Source organism: Erinaceus europaeus, chromosome 8 (genome assembly GCF_950295315.1).
Source record: "Erinaceus europaeus chromosome 8, mEriEur2.1, whole genome shotgun sequence".
Lineage (NCBI taxonomy): Eukaryota > Metazoa > Chordata > Mammalia > Eulipotyphla > Erinaceidae > Erinaceus > Erinaceus europaeus.
In genome coordinates, this window is record NC_080169.1 from 58,082,311 (window position 1) to 58,102,613 (window position 20,303).

At 35.7% G+C, this 20,303-nt stretch overlaps 1 protein-coding gene across 1 annotated transcript in view; it reads right to left on the bottom strand.

Moving 5' to 3' along the window:
* Positions 1-15,542: 15,542 nt before the first annotated feature.
* ZNF804B (zinc finger protein 804B) overlaps positions 15,543-20,303 on the bottom strand; it is a 606,727-nt gene continuing 601,966 nt past the window's right edge. Inside the window, exon 4 of the mRNA XM_060195708.1 lies at positions 15,543-19,197. Coding sequence (XP_060051691.1) covers positions 15,543-19,197 — 3,655 coding nt within the window. The remainder of the gene's footprint in view (positions 19,198-20,303) is intronic.

Sequence of the window (20,303 nt, forward strand, 5' to 3'; positions counted from 1 at the left end):
ATGTCAGATAAAAACACTGCTTAGATAGCATGTTTACTATTTTTCATTCTATTCCTAGAAATAGGATTTAAAAAAAAATCTAGCTAGTCCGTGAGAAAATAAGGGAAAAAAACTGAAGAATATGTGACAACACACACCAAAAAAAGAGAGAAAGAAGACCTAATAAATAAAGTCTGCACACCCAGATATATGAAACAGTTATATTTAACAACTAGTTAAATTGAATGGCAACATACTGAGTACAAAAACTTAAATTGAATGAGAAGAAATCATGGAATGCATAGGTCCTTGCCCTAAACTTCAATCAACAATGGTAGAGAATGTCCCATCCCCCAAATGAAGGATGAACAATATACTCTATGCTATACCTGAGGAAGATGGGCTGATATTGGGGCAGCATGGAATGTTCCTACTTATGACCACAGAATGTGAGCTCAGATCTACAGGGATGCAGTGGTCACATAGGCTCCTAAGTTGAATATGGGCCCCAAAGCAAAACAAATCGATGGGATTTACAGTCAACAATATTTATACCCCTTCCCCATATTAGGGAGCTACTCTCTTCCCTGATCCAGCTTTCTGTTCCTTCTCCAGCCATCACATCATCTCCCCAGACAAAAATTTAGAACCACCTGTATATCAGATTTCAGGCTCAGGGAAAAAAAAAAACTAGTATAGCCACAGGCCCTTTGGAATATAACTAAAATGTTGTTGTGCGCGGGCTACAGAGAAGAGAGAGAGGGGGTCTGGAGCTAAGAGGAAACACAAATCTTTATTTGCGCTGGCACCTCAGAGTTGGGTGCTAGAGAGGCAGGTTGGGCCATGTGGAGGTAGCAAAAATGACCACCTCACGCAGTAACCTTTCCTGCTTCTGAACACCGGAGTGAAGCGCTGGCAAGAGAGTGAGGTGTGGAAGAAGAAGGGCTTTTATAGGAGCAGCTTTCACTAGAATGGGAAGGGGGAGGAGTAACCATAGCACTCCAGGATAGGATAATAACTCTCGTGAGAATGGGAAGGGGCAGGAGTGACCAAAGCACTCCAAATATCGCTGGGAAATAGACAATGCCCTGAGGGCACAACATGGCAAAACAGGCACTCCGAGAATGTCCCAACTCTCGGGGGAACTAGCAGTAGCCTGAGGGGACAACATGACAGATGTGACTGCATCTGCACAATTTCCCAGCACTAAAATATGCCTATAGCTACCTACAAAATGAAAGAACTTCCCAACTCTTTGTCTGCGCTACTCCAGCCTATAAGTTCATAATTGATTAACAATTTGTTTGGCTCTGTATGTTAACTCTCTTTTCAGCCACCTGGTTCCAGATGCTAGCATGATGCCTACCAGACTTCCCTGGACAAACAACCCCACCAGTTTGTCCTGGAGATCTGCTTCCCCAGAATCCAACCTTACTAGGAAAAGAGAGAGGCAGTCTGGGAGTATAGATCGACCTGTCTATGCCCATGTTCAGCGGAGAAGCAATTACAGAAGCCAGACCTTTCACTTTCTGCATCACACAATGACCTTGGGTCCATACTCCCAAAGGGTTAAAGAATACGATGCTATCAGGGGAGGGGATGGGATACAGAGAGCTGGTGGTGGGAATTGTTAGAAGCAGTAACTGTAGAATTGCTTTAAGTAAAATTTTAAGCATGAGTTGTAAGTATAGTTGCTTTTCTGCCTGCAGTGGAAAATTCCTGTATCTCTCATGAAATAAGATGCTAGACAAAACCCACACCCCAAGATGTAAGCCACCTGTTGTTTGTCTTAAAGAGAATAGCTAGCCTAACCAAGTCCTTGAAACCCAACCACTTGCTCAAGGTCGATGGAGCTGATGACCAGGTGGTCTTAGCAGACAACGAGAAAGTGTGATGACCCTATTTTGCATAAAGGCTTGAAACTGGACAATTCTTATAGGCTGCTTAGGGCATGGCAATGTCTGAAATGATTGGATCCTGTGTTTTCTGCAAAATGCTATTGAGTGTGTATTAGAATTCTAGTTTTGCATATTCCCCCTCCCTGAGTATTCAGAAATCCTATAAATTGTGTGGTTTGAGCCTTGTTCAAGGTTGAGCTGGTAGACTGCTGACAGTCACCTCTCAGCCCAGATTCGAATTCGTAAATAAACATCTTTTGATTCCTTGCAGTGGATGGTGGTTTGATTTTTGCTCGCTAACAGGAATTGTGTGGAGTTGGACCCCTCTTATCCTATGATTTTGTCAATGTTTCCTTTTTATAAATAAAAAAGTGATAGAACCCTTAAAAATAAATTTGATAAAATTTTAAAAGAAAAAAAGGAATTTTCTGGCATGTTTTTCAAAAGCTAGAGGTTTGCCTAAAGCAAAACTGCTTTTCTAAAACAAATTTCAAAAGACAGCTTCATCTACCATTCTCTGAAATCTGAATTTTCCCTTCTGAACATAATGCTAATTGCTGATAACAATAGTGGAAATCTATTCATAGCATATCTGTATAAATATGTCATCAGTTCATATATCATTACTATCTCTACAGTGTCTATCTAGTACATTTTATAGACTTTATCAGTAATAATATTTTAATTTAGTATCATCACAATATTTCAGTCTCAAAGTCAACATTTGCCTAACAGAATTGACTCTGGGTAAATTCTATATTCTTTGCCATCATGCAAAAGACATTTTGTCATAGGGGACCAACTAGTACACTCATTAGGGCACACATATTACCAAGAACAGAGACCACCCCCACATACACACCTTAGGTTCAACCAACCTGTCAGTTTCCACATGAAAGACGAAGCTTCATTTAAAAAAAAAAAAAAAGAGAAAAACTAGTATAGCCACAGGTCTTTTTAAATATAACTATAATATGTCTACTAGCTATATGCAAAATGGAGATCCCCTCCAACTCTTCATCTAGCTGTTAGGTTCATGATTAGTCAACAATTTGTTTGGCTTTATATGTTAACTCTTTTCAACCACCAGGTTCCAGATGCTAGCATGATACCAACCAGACTTGTGTCCTGATACTCTGATTCCCCAGAACCCTGCCCCACTAGGGAAAGAGAAAGGCAAGGCTGGGAGTGTAGATCAACCTGTCAACTCCCATGTTCAGCAGGGTAGCAATTACAGAAGCCAAACTTTTCACCTTCTGCATCTCACATTGACCTTGGGTCCAAACTCCCAGAGGGTTAAAGAATAGGAAAGCTATCAAGGGACAAGATAGGATACAGAGTTCTGGTGGTGGGAATTGTGTGGAGTTGTACCCCTCTTATCCTATGGTTTTGTCAGTGTTTCCTTATTATAAAAATTAAATTAAATTAAATTAAACAAAGCAGTGCTACAGTTGTCACTCTCTTTCTATTTGTATTTTCCTTTCTCTCTCAGTTTCTCTCCTATCAAGTTAAAGAAGGGGGGTCAGAAAGAGTTAAGAAGAAAGGAGAGAGAGAGGGATGAAGGGAGGAAGAAGAAAGAGAGCAAGTCACTGGGAGTGGTGCATTTGTCCTCCAGTCAACCAACCCCAGCAATTACCCTATCTGCAAAATAATACATACGTACATGCATATGTATGCAAGCATATATATACAGATGGGTTTCAAGAAGCAAATAAACAAGTAACAGATTCCTGACTGCTTGGCCCACACATAGTTTGTTTACTTTTTCCTCTGGTAAAATGTTTATGTATCATTAAAAAAAACTGTTTTATGACTGTTTATAACTATCTTGTGTGTAAAATTGCAGTTACTTAAAATATATTAGTTGAATAATTAACAAAATCACTCGTCAACAAATTTTCAGGTTTTCTATGTTTCCTTTTTTTGTCTACAATTATTAGAAACCTGTAAAGAGAGATGGGAGCATTATATACAGAAATATAGAAAAGTGTACCCAAACAATATTGGTTGTAGTGGCAATCCCCATAGTCCTCAAACATAATCTCTGAATTTATAAACGTTTGATAGCGTAATTAAAATAATGTAAAATTCAAAATATGTGTAAAATATTATGTCTATACATTTTACATTTTAAGGAAATACACTATCGCCAATAACTTAATAGAAAGTTGATATTTAAAACACCTGAATCTCAACAAATATTTTATCAAAATATTGATAAACATTTTTTCATATCTATTATTTGTTTTAAAATAAAGATCTCCAGTGGAGAAGCAACTACATAAGCCAGACCTTCCATCTTCTGTACCCCATAATAATCCTGGGCCCATGCTCCCAGAGACATAAAGAATAGGAAAGCTTCCACTGGAGGGGATGGGATATGAAACTTTGGTGGTGGAGATTATGTGGAATTTTACCCCTCTTATCCTATGGTTTTGCCAATTTTCTATTTTTAATTTTATAAATAAATTAAATAAATAAAAAAGAAAAAAATAAAGATCTCATTTTCCAAATTGTAACTTATTTAGTAAATTGCATCAAAATTGGCACAGTAGTGTTCAGTAAAATCTCACTGCATTAAGTCAACTAACAAATTGAGATTCTTCATGCTTTTGTTTTTACTCAATAAATGTTCATTGAGTAATTACTGTTCCCAGTATAAGAAGTCATATATATATGGCTGAAAAATGGCACACCTAGTTAAAAGCACATCCTACCCACATAAGGACTTGAGTTCAAATCCCAGGTCTCAGACTTTCAGGGGGAAGCATCATATGTGAAATAATAGTGGTACTGAGGTATTTCTTTTGTCTCTCTATCTCCACTTTTCATCTTGATTTCTATCTCTATCCAATACAATAAAATAAAACATCTATAAAAGGTTTAAATTTGAAAAATAAATAAAATTCATTTTCTCATAAAATTCAGTTCTAGACCATCAAATTAAAAATTAGGATTACAGGGAGTCAGGAGGTAGTGCAGTGGGTTAAGCGCACATGGTGCAAAGCACAAGAACCTGCATAAGGACCTTGGTTGGAGCACAGGCTCCCCACCTGCAGGGGAGTCGCTTCACAGGTGGTGAAGCAGGTCTGCAGGAGTCTATCTTTCCCCTCTCTGTCTTTCCCTCCTCTCTCCATTTCTCTCTGTCCTATCCAACAACGAGGACATTAATAATAACAACAATAATAACTACAGCAATAAAACAACAAGGGCATCAAAAGGGAATAAATAAATATTTTTTTACATTAGGATTACAAATATAATAATGTATAATAATAGGTTGTTGATTGTTAGAACATTTCAAGGTTAATGGCAGGGACAATAGGTAGATAATCATTTATTAGATTAGATTGTTTAGAAAGGCCTCTTTGAATAGGACATTTATAAAAACACACATAAAGAGGAAATCATGAGAATACTTGAGCACAGAGCATCCTAAACATATAAAAGAACCAAATGCAGGGTCTCTAGATGAGAAATATTTATTTTATTTATTTTCTTTGTTTCTTTTATTTTTTTGAAAAACTACAAAGCTATAACAAACAAAGGCTCTGTATTGTTGTCTTAGGGAAAGCCAAGCTTATCTTAAATCCAAACAGTGGATTGACAGGTAAATGAAAACTCAAGTCATATTCCCATACCATTAGTCATATTGATAAAAAAAGTTTTCCTGGTGTTGGAAGGACACGAAGATCAGTGGGTGCAATGACTTGTGTACACACAAACACACTCATACATGTGTGAAACTAAATCTTTAAAATATTTAAATGTTGTAAGTTTAGTCTATCACTTGTAGTAAAGACCAATAAAAGGGGTGGGGATTCATAGTGAGTTTTCTTTAAATGAGTGTTTGCCATGGCTATTAACTAAAGTGTATTCAGAGATTACATTAATTTTTTTTTTTATAAATGTTCAGGGCCAGGCAGTGGTGCACTTGGCTGAGTGCACATGTTACAAGTGCACAAGGACCCAGGTTTGAGCCTCTGCTCCCCACCAGAGGTAGGGAAGTAGGGGCACTTCGTGATTGGTGAAGTGCTGCAGGTTGCTCTCTGTCTCCCTCTCTTAAAAAAAAAAATTAAAGTATATTTTATTGGATACAGACAGAAATTTAGAGGTAAGGACAAGGTAGAGAGGAAGAGAGACAGAAAGACACCTGCAGCACTGCTTCAACACTGGAAAACCTTTCCCCCTTCAGGCGGGATCCAGGAGCTAAACCTGGGTCCTTGTACACTATAACATGAACACTCAATCAGGTGTGCCACCACTGAGCCCCTGTTTCTCTCCTTCTCTATCACCCCGTCCCCTCTTGACTTCTGGCTATTTCTAGCCAATAAATAAATAAAGATAATTTAAAACATTTTACAAATGTTCAGAATGTCACCAGACCTATTTTTATAAAATAAATATGAATGTATATTTATACTTAGATAAGTAAGATATGAAAACTATATTTACTAGATAATTACAAAGTTCTAGATAATTTAACTGTTATTTAAACAATCAAAGAAAGGACTTCACACACAGATGTATATGCCTCATCAGAGAATATACCTATATTATTCGATGAAGCAGGTCTGCAGGTGTCTGACTTTTTCTCCTCCTCTCTGTCTTCCCCTCCACTCTCCATTTCTCTCTATCCTATCTAAGAACAATGACATCAAAAACAACAATAATAATAACTACAACAACAATAAAAAAACAACAAGGGCAACAAAAGGGAAAATAAATATAAAAAAATTTAAAAAAGAATATACCTACATTATTTTAAAGTGATATTTATTTTCAGTTTGAGGAAACAGCTTTAATTTATAACACTAAAATTTTATGAAATTCTAAGAAATCCCAATCTTTAAATATACAGTATAAATATATACAGCAATAAATTAAATGTTAAATGAATTTTAAGTTCAGCAGTGTAAAATACAGGATATTTCCATACCATTTTGTTATTTATTTTGTTCTTATATTTTGGTATGCTTTTGATTAGAAATACATGACTAATAATCTGATACCACTAAGCTTTTTATTAAAAAATTATTGCATTGAGCTACAGTCCAAATAATTTATTGAATAACCTAAAAAAGCTACTTTTCATGTAACATAGTGCAATATGCTTAGCACAGTATAATAAAATAATTTTATACAGAGAAAAATACAAAATAAAACTAAAGGTTTATAATCACATTGCCAGACTATCATTCATTTTAGCTATAAAGTAAATACTTTAAATAGACTTGACTAAGATGGGTATCAGTTTTCAACAACTACATAAGCAATTTACACTATAAAATATTTTAGAACCATTTATACAACAAAGGAAATGACACGGTATCATGATGGAAAGGAAATTTCATATTGAAGTTAGTTGTTTCACTTTATTTGTTGTGAAAATATAAATGTGAACAAAAAGTCAAGGTCTACAGCTAAGGCGTCCTTTTACTAAGAACACATATCTCATACACACATTGTTTTAATTTCTATTTTGTAAGATGTGTATTTTTGCCAAAATATTCCTGCTATTTAAGAAAAGTAATGAAGTACAAAAGAAGGATGTAAGTTTGGAACAGGAATTAGGAATTCTTTCACTGATAAAATGATGCATGAAATGGAGAGAGAAAATAAAGCCACTTCTGTTTATTTTGCTAACATTGGCTTATTCTAAACCTAACTGATTCAACCAGAACTTCCATTTTGATAAAGCTTACAAAATAATACAATACTGTCAATTTTTTACTTAATAGAAATAGGTAATATTTTTTTGCTGGAATTAAAAACTTTTGAAAATACTCTAGGTTCATATTTATTGAAAGAAAAACTCATATTTTAGTAGGATGCTTCCACCATATTGAAGTAGTTTTATTCTAAGACATAAAAGATAGAAAGCTGTTTACCTGACTACATTATGGAAGTGGTCAGTCACTTAACTTTGAACTTTTTTTTTAATGTAAGTCCATTTATCTTCATAATGGGTCTAATTTAATGAATCAAGACTAAACCTCTTTCAAAGTCTTTTTGGGCTAAAGTAAGTATTAGGTGAATTTTGCCTCTCTATATATTATCTACATACACTGATGTGTGAGACTTGCATTCTTTCAGTTGTAGTTTCTGAAGACTTGGTCTGCGGTGCATATATTTTCCTTAAAAATGTCTATCCATTTGGGACTGGTGGTAATGCACCCAGTAAAGCACACCCAGTAAAGCCATGAGTAGGACCCAGGTTCAAGACCACAGTCCCCAGCTACATGGAGAAAGTTTCACATGCAATGAAGCAGTAAGCTGCTTTCTCTCTCTTTTTCTTTACTCTGCCCTCCTTCTCTCTCATTTTCTCTCTCTTTCTATCAAAAAGAAAAAAAAAAAGGAAAAATGTTTGCTTATCCATGTTTCTAAAAGCTCAAATAAATTTTGGAAAGTTTGATAAATGTGCTCTTTGTTTGAGATAATAAGCAATGTTATTTTACTATTAAAAAAGATTGTGAACTCACCACAAAACCTGGGGAGGAAGTTTGAATGTTTCCTTCAGATTCAGCCAGAATACTGACATAGCAAAGTGTATTCTGATGGGTAGAGAGTCATTATCATGTGTCCGGTTATTATTCCAAATGCTTGGAATGCATGATATATTGTATCAGTTCGGAAGTATTATGGTAAAATCCAGAAACTATGCTGCTGTCATTATCAAAAATAGGGGAAAATTTCATGCACAAGTGAGAAAGAGTCAAATCTATATATGATCCTGAGTAATTTTACTAGTTAAATATTTCACTTAATGGAAAGCCTTATATAACATTAGTTTCTATGAATATATTTCTATTCCAATATAATAGAGATTTCATTAAGTCCTAACAGAAACTAAAGAAATGGAGATATTTAGGGGCCAGGTGGTGCTGCACCTGGATAAGTGCACATGTTACAATGCACAAGGAAATAGGTTCAAGTACTCAGTTTCCACCTGCAGGGGGAAAGCTTTGAGAGTGGTGAAGCAGTGCTGCAGGTGTCTCTCTGTCTCTCTCCCTCTTTATGTCCCCTTCCTCTCAATTTTTGTCTCTACCCAGTAAATAAATGGATAATATAAATTTAAAAATAGAGATATTTTAAGCCCATGTTTCTCTGGCTGAGATAGAAACTTTAGGGAACCATTTTATGAAGTATATGCCTAGGGTGGGGAGGGAGCTGGGAAGTGGGGGTTAGGTTAGCTCTGAACTAGGGACTCTCCAAATTACTACCTGTTTGGCTACTAGTGGTACACACACACACACACACACACACACACACACACACACACACACACATATATATATATATATATATATATATAGACTTTGTAAATGATGCACACATAAAATCTATGATAAAACATTACTTCAATTAAAAAGAAAAACAGGGGCTAAGACACAGAGCCTTTTACTTTGGATTTGAGTCCAAGCATCATATGGAAGCATCATGGGCATCACTGGGGATCCGTGGATGATGGAAGGATACTGTAGTGTCTTTTACTCTTCTATCCTTTCAATTTCTTCTCTCCTGTTTTCCTCTTATGTCCTCTACCCCTTTCTCTCTCTCTAGCTTTCTTTACATTAAGGAAAGAAAAAAATCAGTCCAAAGAAACCACTCAGCAGTGGTATTCTTTATATATGATTATTATATGGGGCATCAAATTATAAATAAATAAATACATGTAAAGGTGAATTCATGGCAAATGTTGGAATATAACTTTTTAAATATCATGTTTTTTTAACTGAATTTGGTAGGAAGTGCTATTAAAATATGTGTTTCTCAAAATTTTTAGTTTTCACATACAGCATGTATTTTACTATAACATACTGGCACTAGGGAGGCTATCTTATGGTATGTTCTTCATAATCTCTGAGAAAATTAGGTGTGTTTGTATATTTCACAAATTTAATTAAATTACTTTAGTATTTCATTAAGAAATTTTAGTCTAAGACAGGTAATAAAAATGTGCCTCAGGCTATAGAGATAGTCTAATGGTTAGGTAAAGACGTTTATGCTTGAGGCACCAAAGGTCTCATTGTGAATCCCCAGAACCACAATAAGCCAGAACTGAGCAGTGTTCTGGTTTTCTCTCTATGTATTTTCCTTCTATATTTCTATTTGATTAAGTAAATAAAATATTATATATATTTGCTTCACTGAGTTCAGTGGCAATTCCTTAAAATTAATTGCACTATTTATTTATTTGTTCCCTTTTGTTGCCCTTTTTATTATTATTATTATTGTAGTCGTCCTTGTTGGAGGTCAGAGAGAAATGCGGGGGGGAGACAGAGAGGGAGAGAGAAAGATAGACACCTGCAGACCTGCTTCACCGCTTGTGAAGCTACTCCTTTGCAGGTAGGGGTCCGGGGGCTCAAACTGGGGGCTTGAGCCGGGATCCTTAAGATGGTCCTTGCACTTTGCGCTTAACAACTGCACTTAACCCGCTGCGATACCGCCTGACTCCCAACTGCGCTTTTTTGGTAAGAGAATAGGCATAAATAAAAAGACTAGTAGTGTTCAATGGACCCAAAAACATAATTTGACACAAAGCATTTTTCTAAAGGCTATGTCTTAAAATTCAGTTTATATTTAGAACTCTATGTTGTTTTCTATCAAAGCATATATATATAATATATAAATTCAATATATTGTATCCTCTTCCTTAAAATGGCAAATAGTGCTTTCAAGTAGTCTAAGACATACTCAAGTAAAGATATGTATCTCTCCCAGGACAACCTCTTTTATTTCTCTTTAAAGATAAAACTATTAAGTCCTTCTCTAAAGTATTTGAAAATGGAAATAGTTTTCAACTAATTTTTGTCAGTTCACAGAAATCATGCTATTTGTAAATATAAAATGTAAATTGAGTTGGTCTCAATAAATCAGGCAATTTTAGTTTATCAAAATTTTGTAAATTGTAATCTAGAAATCACAAGATTTCCAACAAATGGTCCATTTTTTTCCCAAGTTATAAGAAAAACTATTCTTCTAATTGTGAAATTATTTTAGGACAGTCTAATAGTCCATGACTTTTTGCCAATTCCTTCACATTATTTGGTCATATGGAGGTGATAATTTACTCAACATTTCATTTCATTGTTGATTGAAATTAGGGTCTAAATCTTCTACAAATTACATGTATGATGCTTTTAACCAGGACAGCTAACTTGATAGGGGATTATTGAATAAAAAATTTTGTTGGGGGAGTCGGGCTGTTATATTTTGCCATCGACTATATTTGCTTTTCCTCCTATTTGATGTTTTTCTCTTACTTGATGCATGATTTTCATTACGTGTTTTATTTAATTTACCTGTTTTATGAAAAGTTGGCTGCAACAGAGTACACACAATGTCTCAGAAATAGCAGCGGGTTAAGCACAGGTGGCGCAAAGTACAAGGACCGGCATAAGAATCCCTGTTCGAACCCCGGCTCCCCACCTGCAGGGGAGTCGCTTCACAGGCGGTGAAGCAGGTCTGCAGGTGTCTGTCTTTCTCTCCTACTCTCTGTCTTCCCCTCCTCTCTCCATTTCTCTCTGTCCTATCCAACAACGACAACAACAATAATAACTACAACAATAAAACAAGGGCAACAAAAAGGGAATAAATAAATAAAATTAAAAAAAAATTTTTGTTGTGTAAATTTTTGAAAGAGATAATCAAACTGCTCTCAGAAATGTCACCTTAATTTCAATCTCCAAATGTACAACAGCAACCATTTCTTCATAACTTAGATATTAGGCACTAGCAACCTTTACCTTGTTATGGTAGGTGAAAAAGGAAAGTCTCTTATTTTATTTTTAATTGCCTCGATTATTGATATTATTAAGCATAATTTCACTACTCAAATTTTCAATTAAAATTCACTTTGCTAAAAAATTTCATGTAGGATTTGACATTCATTCATGCTAAATTTCACTTTTCAAATGTCATCCTATGTTTATGCTTTTTGAATTTCCCGTGTTATATTTTGCCATCGACTATATTTGCTTTTCCTCCTATTTGATGTTTTTCTCTTACTTGATGCATGATTTTCATTACGTGTTTTATTTAATTTACCTGTTTTATGAAAAGTTGGCTGCAACAGAGTACACACAATGTCTCAGAAATAGCAGTGTTCTCAGACAAATTTTAAGCATGGCATGCTTAGAGAGATGTTGCATTTCTTTTGGCCTAGAATCTGAATTTTCTGTTCCTGCTCTGGAACTAGTTGCTTTTCATTTGGTTCTGACCCTACCTATAGGACTATTATTGACCCTTCTCCAGGGCTAACAAAATTAAAACTTCCTGCCTGCTATCATAATCTCACTTTCTTTGTTACTTCAGATATGAAATATAATTTTCACAGTGAAACTTGCTCTGACTGATCTATTTATTTATTCTAATATACTTTATTTATTATAATGAGAGAGAAACACACAGAGAAAGAAACCACAGCATTGCTCAGCTCTGGCTCTAGGTGGTGCAGATCCTCAGACCTTAGAGCTTGAGACAAAAAAAGTCTTTTGCATAACCATTATGCTGCCTCCACTGCCCTTGACTAATCTATTTAAAGGTGTCTTTTACCCGATACTTCCTACCTTCATCTGCTTTTACTATTTATTTTCTTCAATAGTGCTGGCAATCACTGGGCCGGATGGTGGTGCCCCTGCTTGAGCGCACATGTCTGAATGCTCAAGGACCCAGGTTAGAGCCCCTAGTCCCCACCTGCAGGGAGAGAGCTTTGTGAGCAGTAAAGCAGGGTTGCAGGTGTCTTTCTGTCTCTGTCTTTCCCTTCCGCTCGATTTCTGACTGTCTTTATCCAATAAATAAAGATAAAAAGATAGTGTTGGCGATCACCACAGTATATATTTCATTTGTCTATTTTGCTTTTAATTAGTGTGACTCAATTAGGATTAAACTGTATTACAGTTTTGTTTGTCAGTTTAGGTTATAATTATAGTCCTAGTCACTAGATTACTATCTAATAAATACCTGTTGAAAAAGAAAGAAAATAAAGTGAATAAATGGGAGACAAATTTCTCTTAGTTTTATATTTTTTAATATACCTGTAGTTTTCAGTGATAGTTATTTCCTTATTATTTAAACATTGTGCTTAAATTTTGATTCATAAACAAAACTTTTAAATTACTAATATATCTATATAATGTATATACATTTATGAAATTAGAGATCTTTGTCTAACTTCTTTTCCACTCTGTGTTTTTAAGAACAATTGGTATCACAAGGTTCTACTATAAATGATTTTAACATTCTACCACAGAATTCTTATAGAAGTAGAGTTTACAGTAGTTTATGGATACGTGTGAACATATGCTCTCTCTCACCGAAACTACTGCAAAATATATAACTGAAAACACAAGTACACTAGAGTTTGCCGTGAGTACCCCCCCCCCAACACTTCCTCTCCACTATTCCAAGCTTTGGGTCCATGATTGCTCAACAATTTGTTTGGCTTTATATGTTAACTCTCTTTTCAGCCACCAGGTTCCAGATGCTATCAGGATGTTGGCCAGGCTTCCCTGGACTGAAGACCCCACCAATGTGTCCTGGAGCTCCGCTTCCCCAGAGACACACCTTACTAGGGAAAGAGAGAGGCAGACTGGGAGTGTGGACCGACCGTTCGATGCCCATGTTCAGCGGGAAAGCAATTACAGAAGCCAGACCTTCTACCTTCTGCAACCCATAAGGACCCTGGGTCCATGCTCCCAGAGGGATAGAGAATGGGAAAGCTATCAGGGGAGGGGGTGGGATATATGGAGAGTGGGTGGTGGGAATTGTGTGGAGTTGTACCCCTCCTACCCTATGGTTTTGTTAATTTATCCTTTCTTAAATAAAAAAAAAAGTAGAGTTTACATTATCATACACATCATGATAGATGATTAGTTACCTCAATTTTTGTTAAGTATGATTTTCTATAAAAACTGAATTTTGTCAACAAGGGCAATAATAATAACCACAACAAAGCTACAACAAGGGCAACAAAAGGGGAAAAAAAAAATGGCCTCCAGGAGCGGTGGATTCATGGTGCAGGCACCGAGCCCAGCAATAACCCTGGAGGAGGAAAAAAAAAAAAAAAAACTGAATTTATGTGAGATGTGAAGCAATGTATTTTTTGTTCATTTCTGTTTCTGCTCTGGAACTGGTTGCTTTTCACTCAGTTCTGACCCTATCTATGGGACAGTTAGTGTGCCTTTTCCAGGGCTTGCAAAATTAGAACTCCCTGCCTGCTATCATAAACTCACTCTCCTACTTAATTCAGATATTAAATAATCACTTTCACAGTAAAACTTGTCCTGACTGATCTATTTGCTTATTTCAATGTACTCTACTTATTATAATGAGAGATAAACACAGAGAGAAAGAAACCACAGCATTGCTCAGCTCTTGCTTATAGAGGTTATTAAGATCATATAGGTAAAAATGCAAATACTATGGGTCAGAAATCATTGGCAAAATTATACAGTGATTTATTCATCATTTACTGTTTAAAAATAGTTGATTCAAGTGAATCAAACACGTCATCTATACTATAAAATTTTCTCAATAAAAAAATCTGATCACACCTGGTTGCGCACACTTTACAACACACAACAACTGGGGTTAGAGCCACCAGTCCCCATCGGCAGAGGGAAAACTTTGCAAGTGGTGAAGCAGTGCTGTGGGTGTCTCTCTCTGTCTCTTTTCCTATCTCCTACTTCCCTCTCAATTTCTGGCTGTATCTACACAATAAATAAATAAAAACATAATAGAAATTTTTAAAAAATGATCTCTGACCATTCCCAATCTTTGTTTTTCCATTTATACATGCATTGGTTGAATATGGGTAGGATTTTTGAGAAATATATATTATCCTTGTAATTTTTGGAAGTTTCACCAATGGATCCAAATGTGAAGGTGAGTATATTTTACTTTTTTAAATTTTATAATCAGCTACTAATGTTATTTTATATATTTTCTTGTACAAAAATCAAGTCTTCTTTGATTTCATATATTGATGACCCTTATACATTCAAATTCTCTTGACATTGATGTGCATAAAGTGAAAATAACCTGCCTTATTCATAAATGATCAACAATATAATTTGTGTAAAGGTCGTTTATAAAATGGAGACATTTTAAACTAACTTAGAAAATGTTTCTTATTTATTTCCTTAAAAATAAAGAGTATATTCACTGAAAATGAATATGTGATTGAAAACATATTCAGGTGTTAACTATAGTAATTATTTTTAAAACTCATTTTATTTGAGATGTGACTGTCTAAGAAATAAAATAACTGTCCTTTTATTCACTCATTCATTTGTTCATTCACTCACATAAACCTGGGATATAGATTATGGTCCACTTTATTTTCTCTATAATATTAATAATCTGGTTTTTTTATTGTGTTATAACATTATTAGGAAAACATCCAAAACTGATCTTTAATACTTTTTCTTCCATTTTCCATACAATTATTTTAAATCAGCTCTATTTCTTTTGTAAGCATAAAGGTGTTCTCAAATAAATGTTCTTCTTTCAATATTGGCAATTTAGTTCTTATTTATATGTTGGTCACACTTGGAATTCAAACTAATATTTAATATCATTGTAGTTAGATTATTCTAAATATATCATTTTGTAGGTAGTGACAGTTTGTTTTCTGTATCCTCTAGTGGGTCTTGACATCTATTAGTTCAAGTGTGCTGATACACTTAAGGCCTCTTTCACTCCATTTAACTGTTGCATCTGACTAGAGGATGGATGATGGCAAAGACCCTGACCTTGAAACACTGGTTGAAGTAAAGGATTCAAGTGGATGATAGAAGTTGTGGCTGGGCTTAAATGAGGGCCAAACAATGCAGGGATAAATGCTGCAGGGGGCAGAGGCTGAAGTGTAATGTGAGACTGGTGGAAGGGGGCTGCACTGACTAAATGCAGGGGATGACCAGAAAAGAAAGTGGGGTGAGTAGGGATGATGGTTGGAGTAAAAGGTGAAAATGCGAATGGAGGAAAATGTGGCTGTGAAAGAGGATGCAGATGAGTTATAGGAAGGTGACTGCTGTGTGGATTTATTGAAGCAGAGACTGCAAAATGTTGCAGGACTGTGTGGTGGATGGTAGTGATGGAAGCATGCTGGTGAACTGGGACTGTCTGCACAGCTGAGGCTGGAGAGAAGGCTGTAGGTCCTGCTGCAGGCAAAACTCGAAGATGCTTTGATAGGAGCTGTTTCTGCACATGCTGCTGGGCTTGTAGCTGTAGGAGTTTATATTTATCTACTTCATCAGGAGAAAATGTTATTGGCTGCTGAACTAAAGGGGGGGAGATAGACTTATGACACACTCCTAATTCATCTTCCCCTTTGTCAGACTGCTTCATAGTTCTGTCATAGTACGGGTTTATATTTCCTTCTGCATGATTCATACACATTTTTACATCCTGTAGTTCTACATTTATTTGGTCCTCTTTGGTCTCCTTTGAGTCAGCAATACCAGAATACCTATTAGATGAAAAAGCACCAGGTAAATCATTTGGTACCGCATTATAGTTTTGAATAAATGGTTGGATTTCACTAATTAAAGGCTTTGATTGTTCTTTTGTTACTGGGCTCCTTTTTATGTTTGGTGTTTCAGATTCAGCTACCACATGAATTATACCTTGAGGAAGATGGTTATCACAATCACTGTCTACTAAAACAGTAAAATTATTTGTCTGTGAACTGTCGACTTCATCTTTCGCAATAATTCTTTTAAGTATGTGGTCCTTATCATTTCTTCCTTTACCTATATTCTGTACTTTTTCAGATAAAGGCCGTGTTGGTCTGTTATAGCCTGGAGGTGTAAACTGAATTGTGCACTGCATCTGTGAGTGAACCTCTGATGTATTTTCACAGCTGTTTGAGGGGACCTCAAAATTAGTTGATTGTTCCTTATACTTCTTGACTTGTACTCTTTCTAAAAGGCTTTTGGCTGTCAGGTGTGTTCTGTCTCCTTCTACTAAAGACAACTCTGTGGTTTTTGAAAGGCTGTTGGAGCAGTTTTTTAGAAAGCAGTTGATATTCCCAGAGTTATACTTCATGGATTTAACTTTTCCCAGATCACAAATTTGAGTGCTGTCCAAAGATGCTTGACATCTATCATTTTTATTTAAGTAATAAATTCTCTTTGAATAAGAACCCAGTCTACTATGCTGAGATGCCTGGCAATTTGGTGGTTTTTCACTGTTCTCAACACAAGGAGTCTGTGAACTTGTGTCATAAGAGGTGAATCTCCTGGATTTTGATACTGAAAATTGTTTATATCTACCAAGTTTGTATTTTTCTTGGCAATGACCATATCTATGCTTTGAGCAATTTCCATTTTTAAATGATCCCCATAAATTGCAGTTCTTTTTTCTCTCAGTTTCAGACTGCAGGCAGTTGCTCTTTGCCATTCCATCAGACAAGTAGAGGCAGTTGTGCTTTTGACGTTTCTGTTCGTGTACTTCAACTGAGTTGCGTTCTCTTTTACAAAAGTAGAATGAATTATTACTGTCTTTTCCACTGGAAGTTGGAGGTGAACAAGGGCTTCTTAAACTGGATGTACTGTTAACCGATGTTTCAGAAGGTATAGGACACTTATTCATAGACAACTCTGGAGAAGTTCTGCTAGTTTGGCTTCCACATTCAGAAACCCTCCTGCTCATATTGATGTGGTTGCCATTCAAAATTACACTGAAGTCCTTTTCATGGTCACTGTGATCCCTAACAGTGTAAAGATGAGAATTCCAAGTATATTGATTTCTATCTTCAAAATCTGAATGAGAATCACAGGGAATCAGCTTAGTCTTTTTAGTACTAGAGATATAAGAAGAAAAAGACAAGTCCTCATTTGCATTACTTAGAACTACCCTTCTGCAGCTTTGCCAATGAGCCTTTGAAGCTTCCTTAAATTCATCATTGCTGTTATTGTGGTTGTCTACACAACCATTTAGAGAAATACCAAGGTATGCAGGCACTTCAGGATTTTTTATTTCCAAGTCACTGGCACTTAAATTATGCTTATTCATGGTTGGCTCAGAATCACTACAACACAAATTATATTTTCTCTGGAAATTTTCCTGATCTATATTAGCCATCATCATCTTTGGTTTTAGAAACAGATTATCTTCTTGGATCACTTTTTGTTGGTCTTTGATTAAACCTGGGACTTGGCTCTCTCTTGTCATCCTCATTTCCAAGGATTCCTTAATCAATTCTGTTTTTATGTCCTCTGGATCATGGCCATCCTTCATGTTCCGAGAAAGTTTAAAGTCAAAATACAATGGGTTGCAACCATAAGAGATACAGGGTTCTGTTTTTGTAAAAAGCAAAAGTTCCATAGGCCATTTCAAAGTAGTGTGGCCATCCTTGCTTTGTACATGAAGAAAAGGTAATGCTTTGGACTTTACATCATGAGGACATGCTTCTCTTATAAGCCTTTGCACATTTTTGCTAACTCTATCTGCTTCATTCAAAAATTTGTCTCTGCTCTCCATTTTAGAGGTGGGATTTAAATATTCTTTGTTGTTTTGTCTTCTTGGCTCTAGTGATGGAAACTCATCCAGACCTTCAAATAACCTGGCACTGCTATATTTGTAAGGGTTTGATGTAATGGAGGAAGTATTTGTTTGACATGAATGACTAATGCGGTTTTCTGAAGTGGTTATTAATGTTTTTCTCATTTCTTTTTCTCTTCTGGATGGAGTAAAATCTACTTCTGAAAGATGACTATTTGGTTTGGAGAGTGAAGCATGAAAGCTTATTCTATCTTCTGATGTTTCTTCAACAGAATTACTTTTGTTTTGCATAATTTGTGAATTTATGGGAAAGGTGTTGTGTAAAACACTTTCTAGGTGATTTGGTGAAGTGTTTACATCTTTTTCCTTAGCAAGGTGTATATCTTCATTTGCAAATCTGTGACAATTGCATTTCTCTGCAGTTTGTTTTGTTTTATAGGTTGATAACTTGTTACAATCATGTGTTTCTTCTATGTTCTCACTGAATACTGATGCTGATGATTCTAATTTTAGATGGACCTTTTTGGAAAAAGAAAATGAGACTCCTGTCCTGTGATTTGCATTACTGAGGTTTGATGATGTTTGTGATATGTGACTTCCAAACAAATAACGCTTGTCCATTTGTGATTGGTGTCGACTTGGCAAAGCAGTCCGCTGTTTTTCAGCAATGCTTCTGAAGAGGTTCTTTCCTTTAAGAGCACTTTTCATACATGCTACCTTTCTGCCATTCTTAACTGGGAAAATGCCTTGCTGGAGTTGCTTTTCTATGACTACCCTGGAAGCTTTGTATGCAGGTCCACTTCCAGAAACACTGCAAGCACAATAAACATTAAAAGTTATTAAGACAGTAGATTTGGAATCTTTATTTAATTATTTTTGTTCAGATCATTTTGGGGGGGCAGGGAGGCTAATTGCACAGTTGTTGACAAATGAGTACAATTTCTCTTCTCACCATGACAGTGTCTGTAAATCATTCTTACCCCCAACTTAAGTCTTTTCCCTCCATCAAGCACAGAGACCCCAATGCCCTCTCAACTCCCTGCATTCCCGTCCTCCTCGCAGGCCTTTGCTTTGGTGCATTATGCCACACCCAGGGCATATATTTCAAAATGGCTCTATAAGGCATTAGACTGTTAGTTTTTAAATCATATCTACTGTAAAAAAACCATATCATTGTGCTGATATAACTTAGTATATCTATGATTATCATAACTGCTTGCAATGTGTCATTTGAAAATGTTCTTCTGAGATTAGTAAATAGCTATATAGTAAGTAGATATCTTAGGCTAGTACTACCAAAGGATACGTACTGCATTTACAACACAGTATAAATCCTCTGGAAATTAGTAATTCACTTAAATATAGATTCAATATTAATTCACAAAGAGTTATTCAATCAGTGACACAGAATTAAAAGGAATTTAAAATTAATTTTCCAAGAATACAAATTGTTAGTTTGCTTTCTTTGTATACATTCTAGAGTTTTTTTGTTTGTTTGTTTGTTTTGTTTTTGGTGTTGTTTTGTCACCAGAGTTATCATTGGGCCTCCATGTCTGCATCTTTCTACTGTTCTTGTTTGAATTTTCTTTCTTCTCTGTTTTTGTTAGAGGGCAGGAAACAGAGAGGGATAGATAGGAAAGGAAAGAGAGACAGAGAGACACACTTCACTGCTCTATCACCTGTGAAGATTTCCGCTAGTGTGGTTCTTCCATGTGGTGGATGGGCATTCAGATTTTTTTCTTCATGCAGACTAGTGCAGGTGCTCTACTAGGTTAGCCTATTGTCTGGCCCACAAGTTCTATAATTTTATAAATCTTGTCTCCTTGGTTTTAAAGTTCCCTCACGTTTCTTTCTTATAAAATAGGTTTAGTTCTTTATGACCTGTCACAAATTTCGCTCATCATGCTAAATACGTAA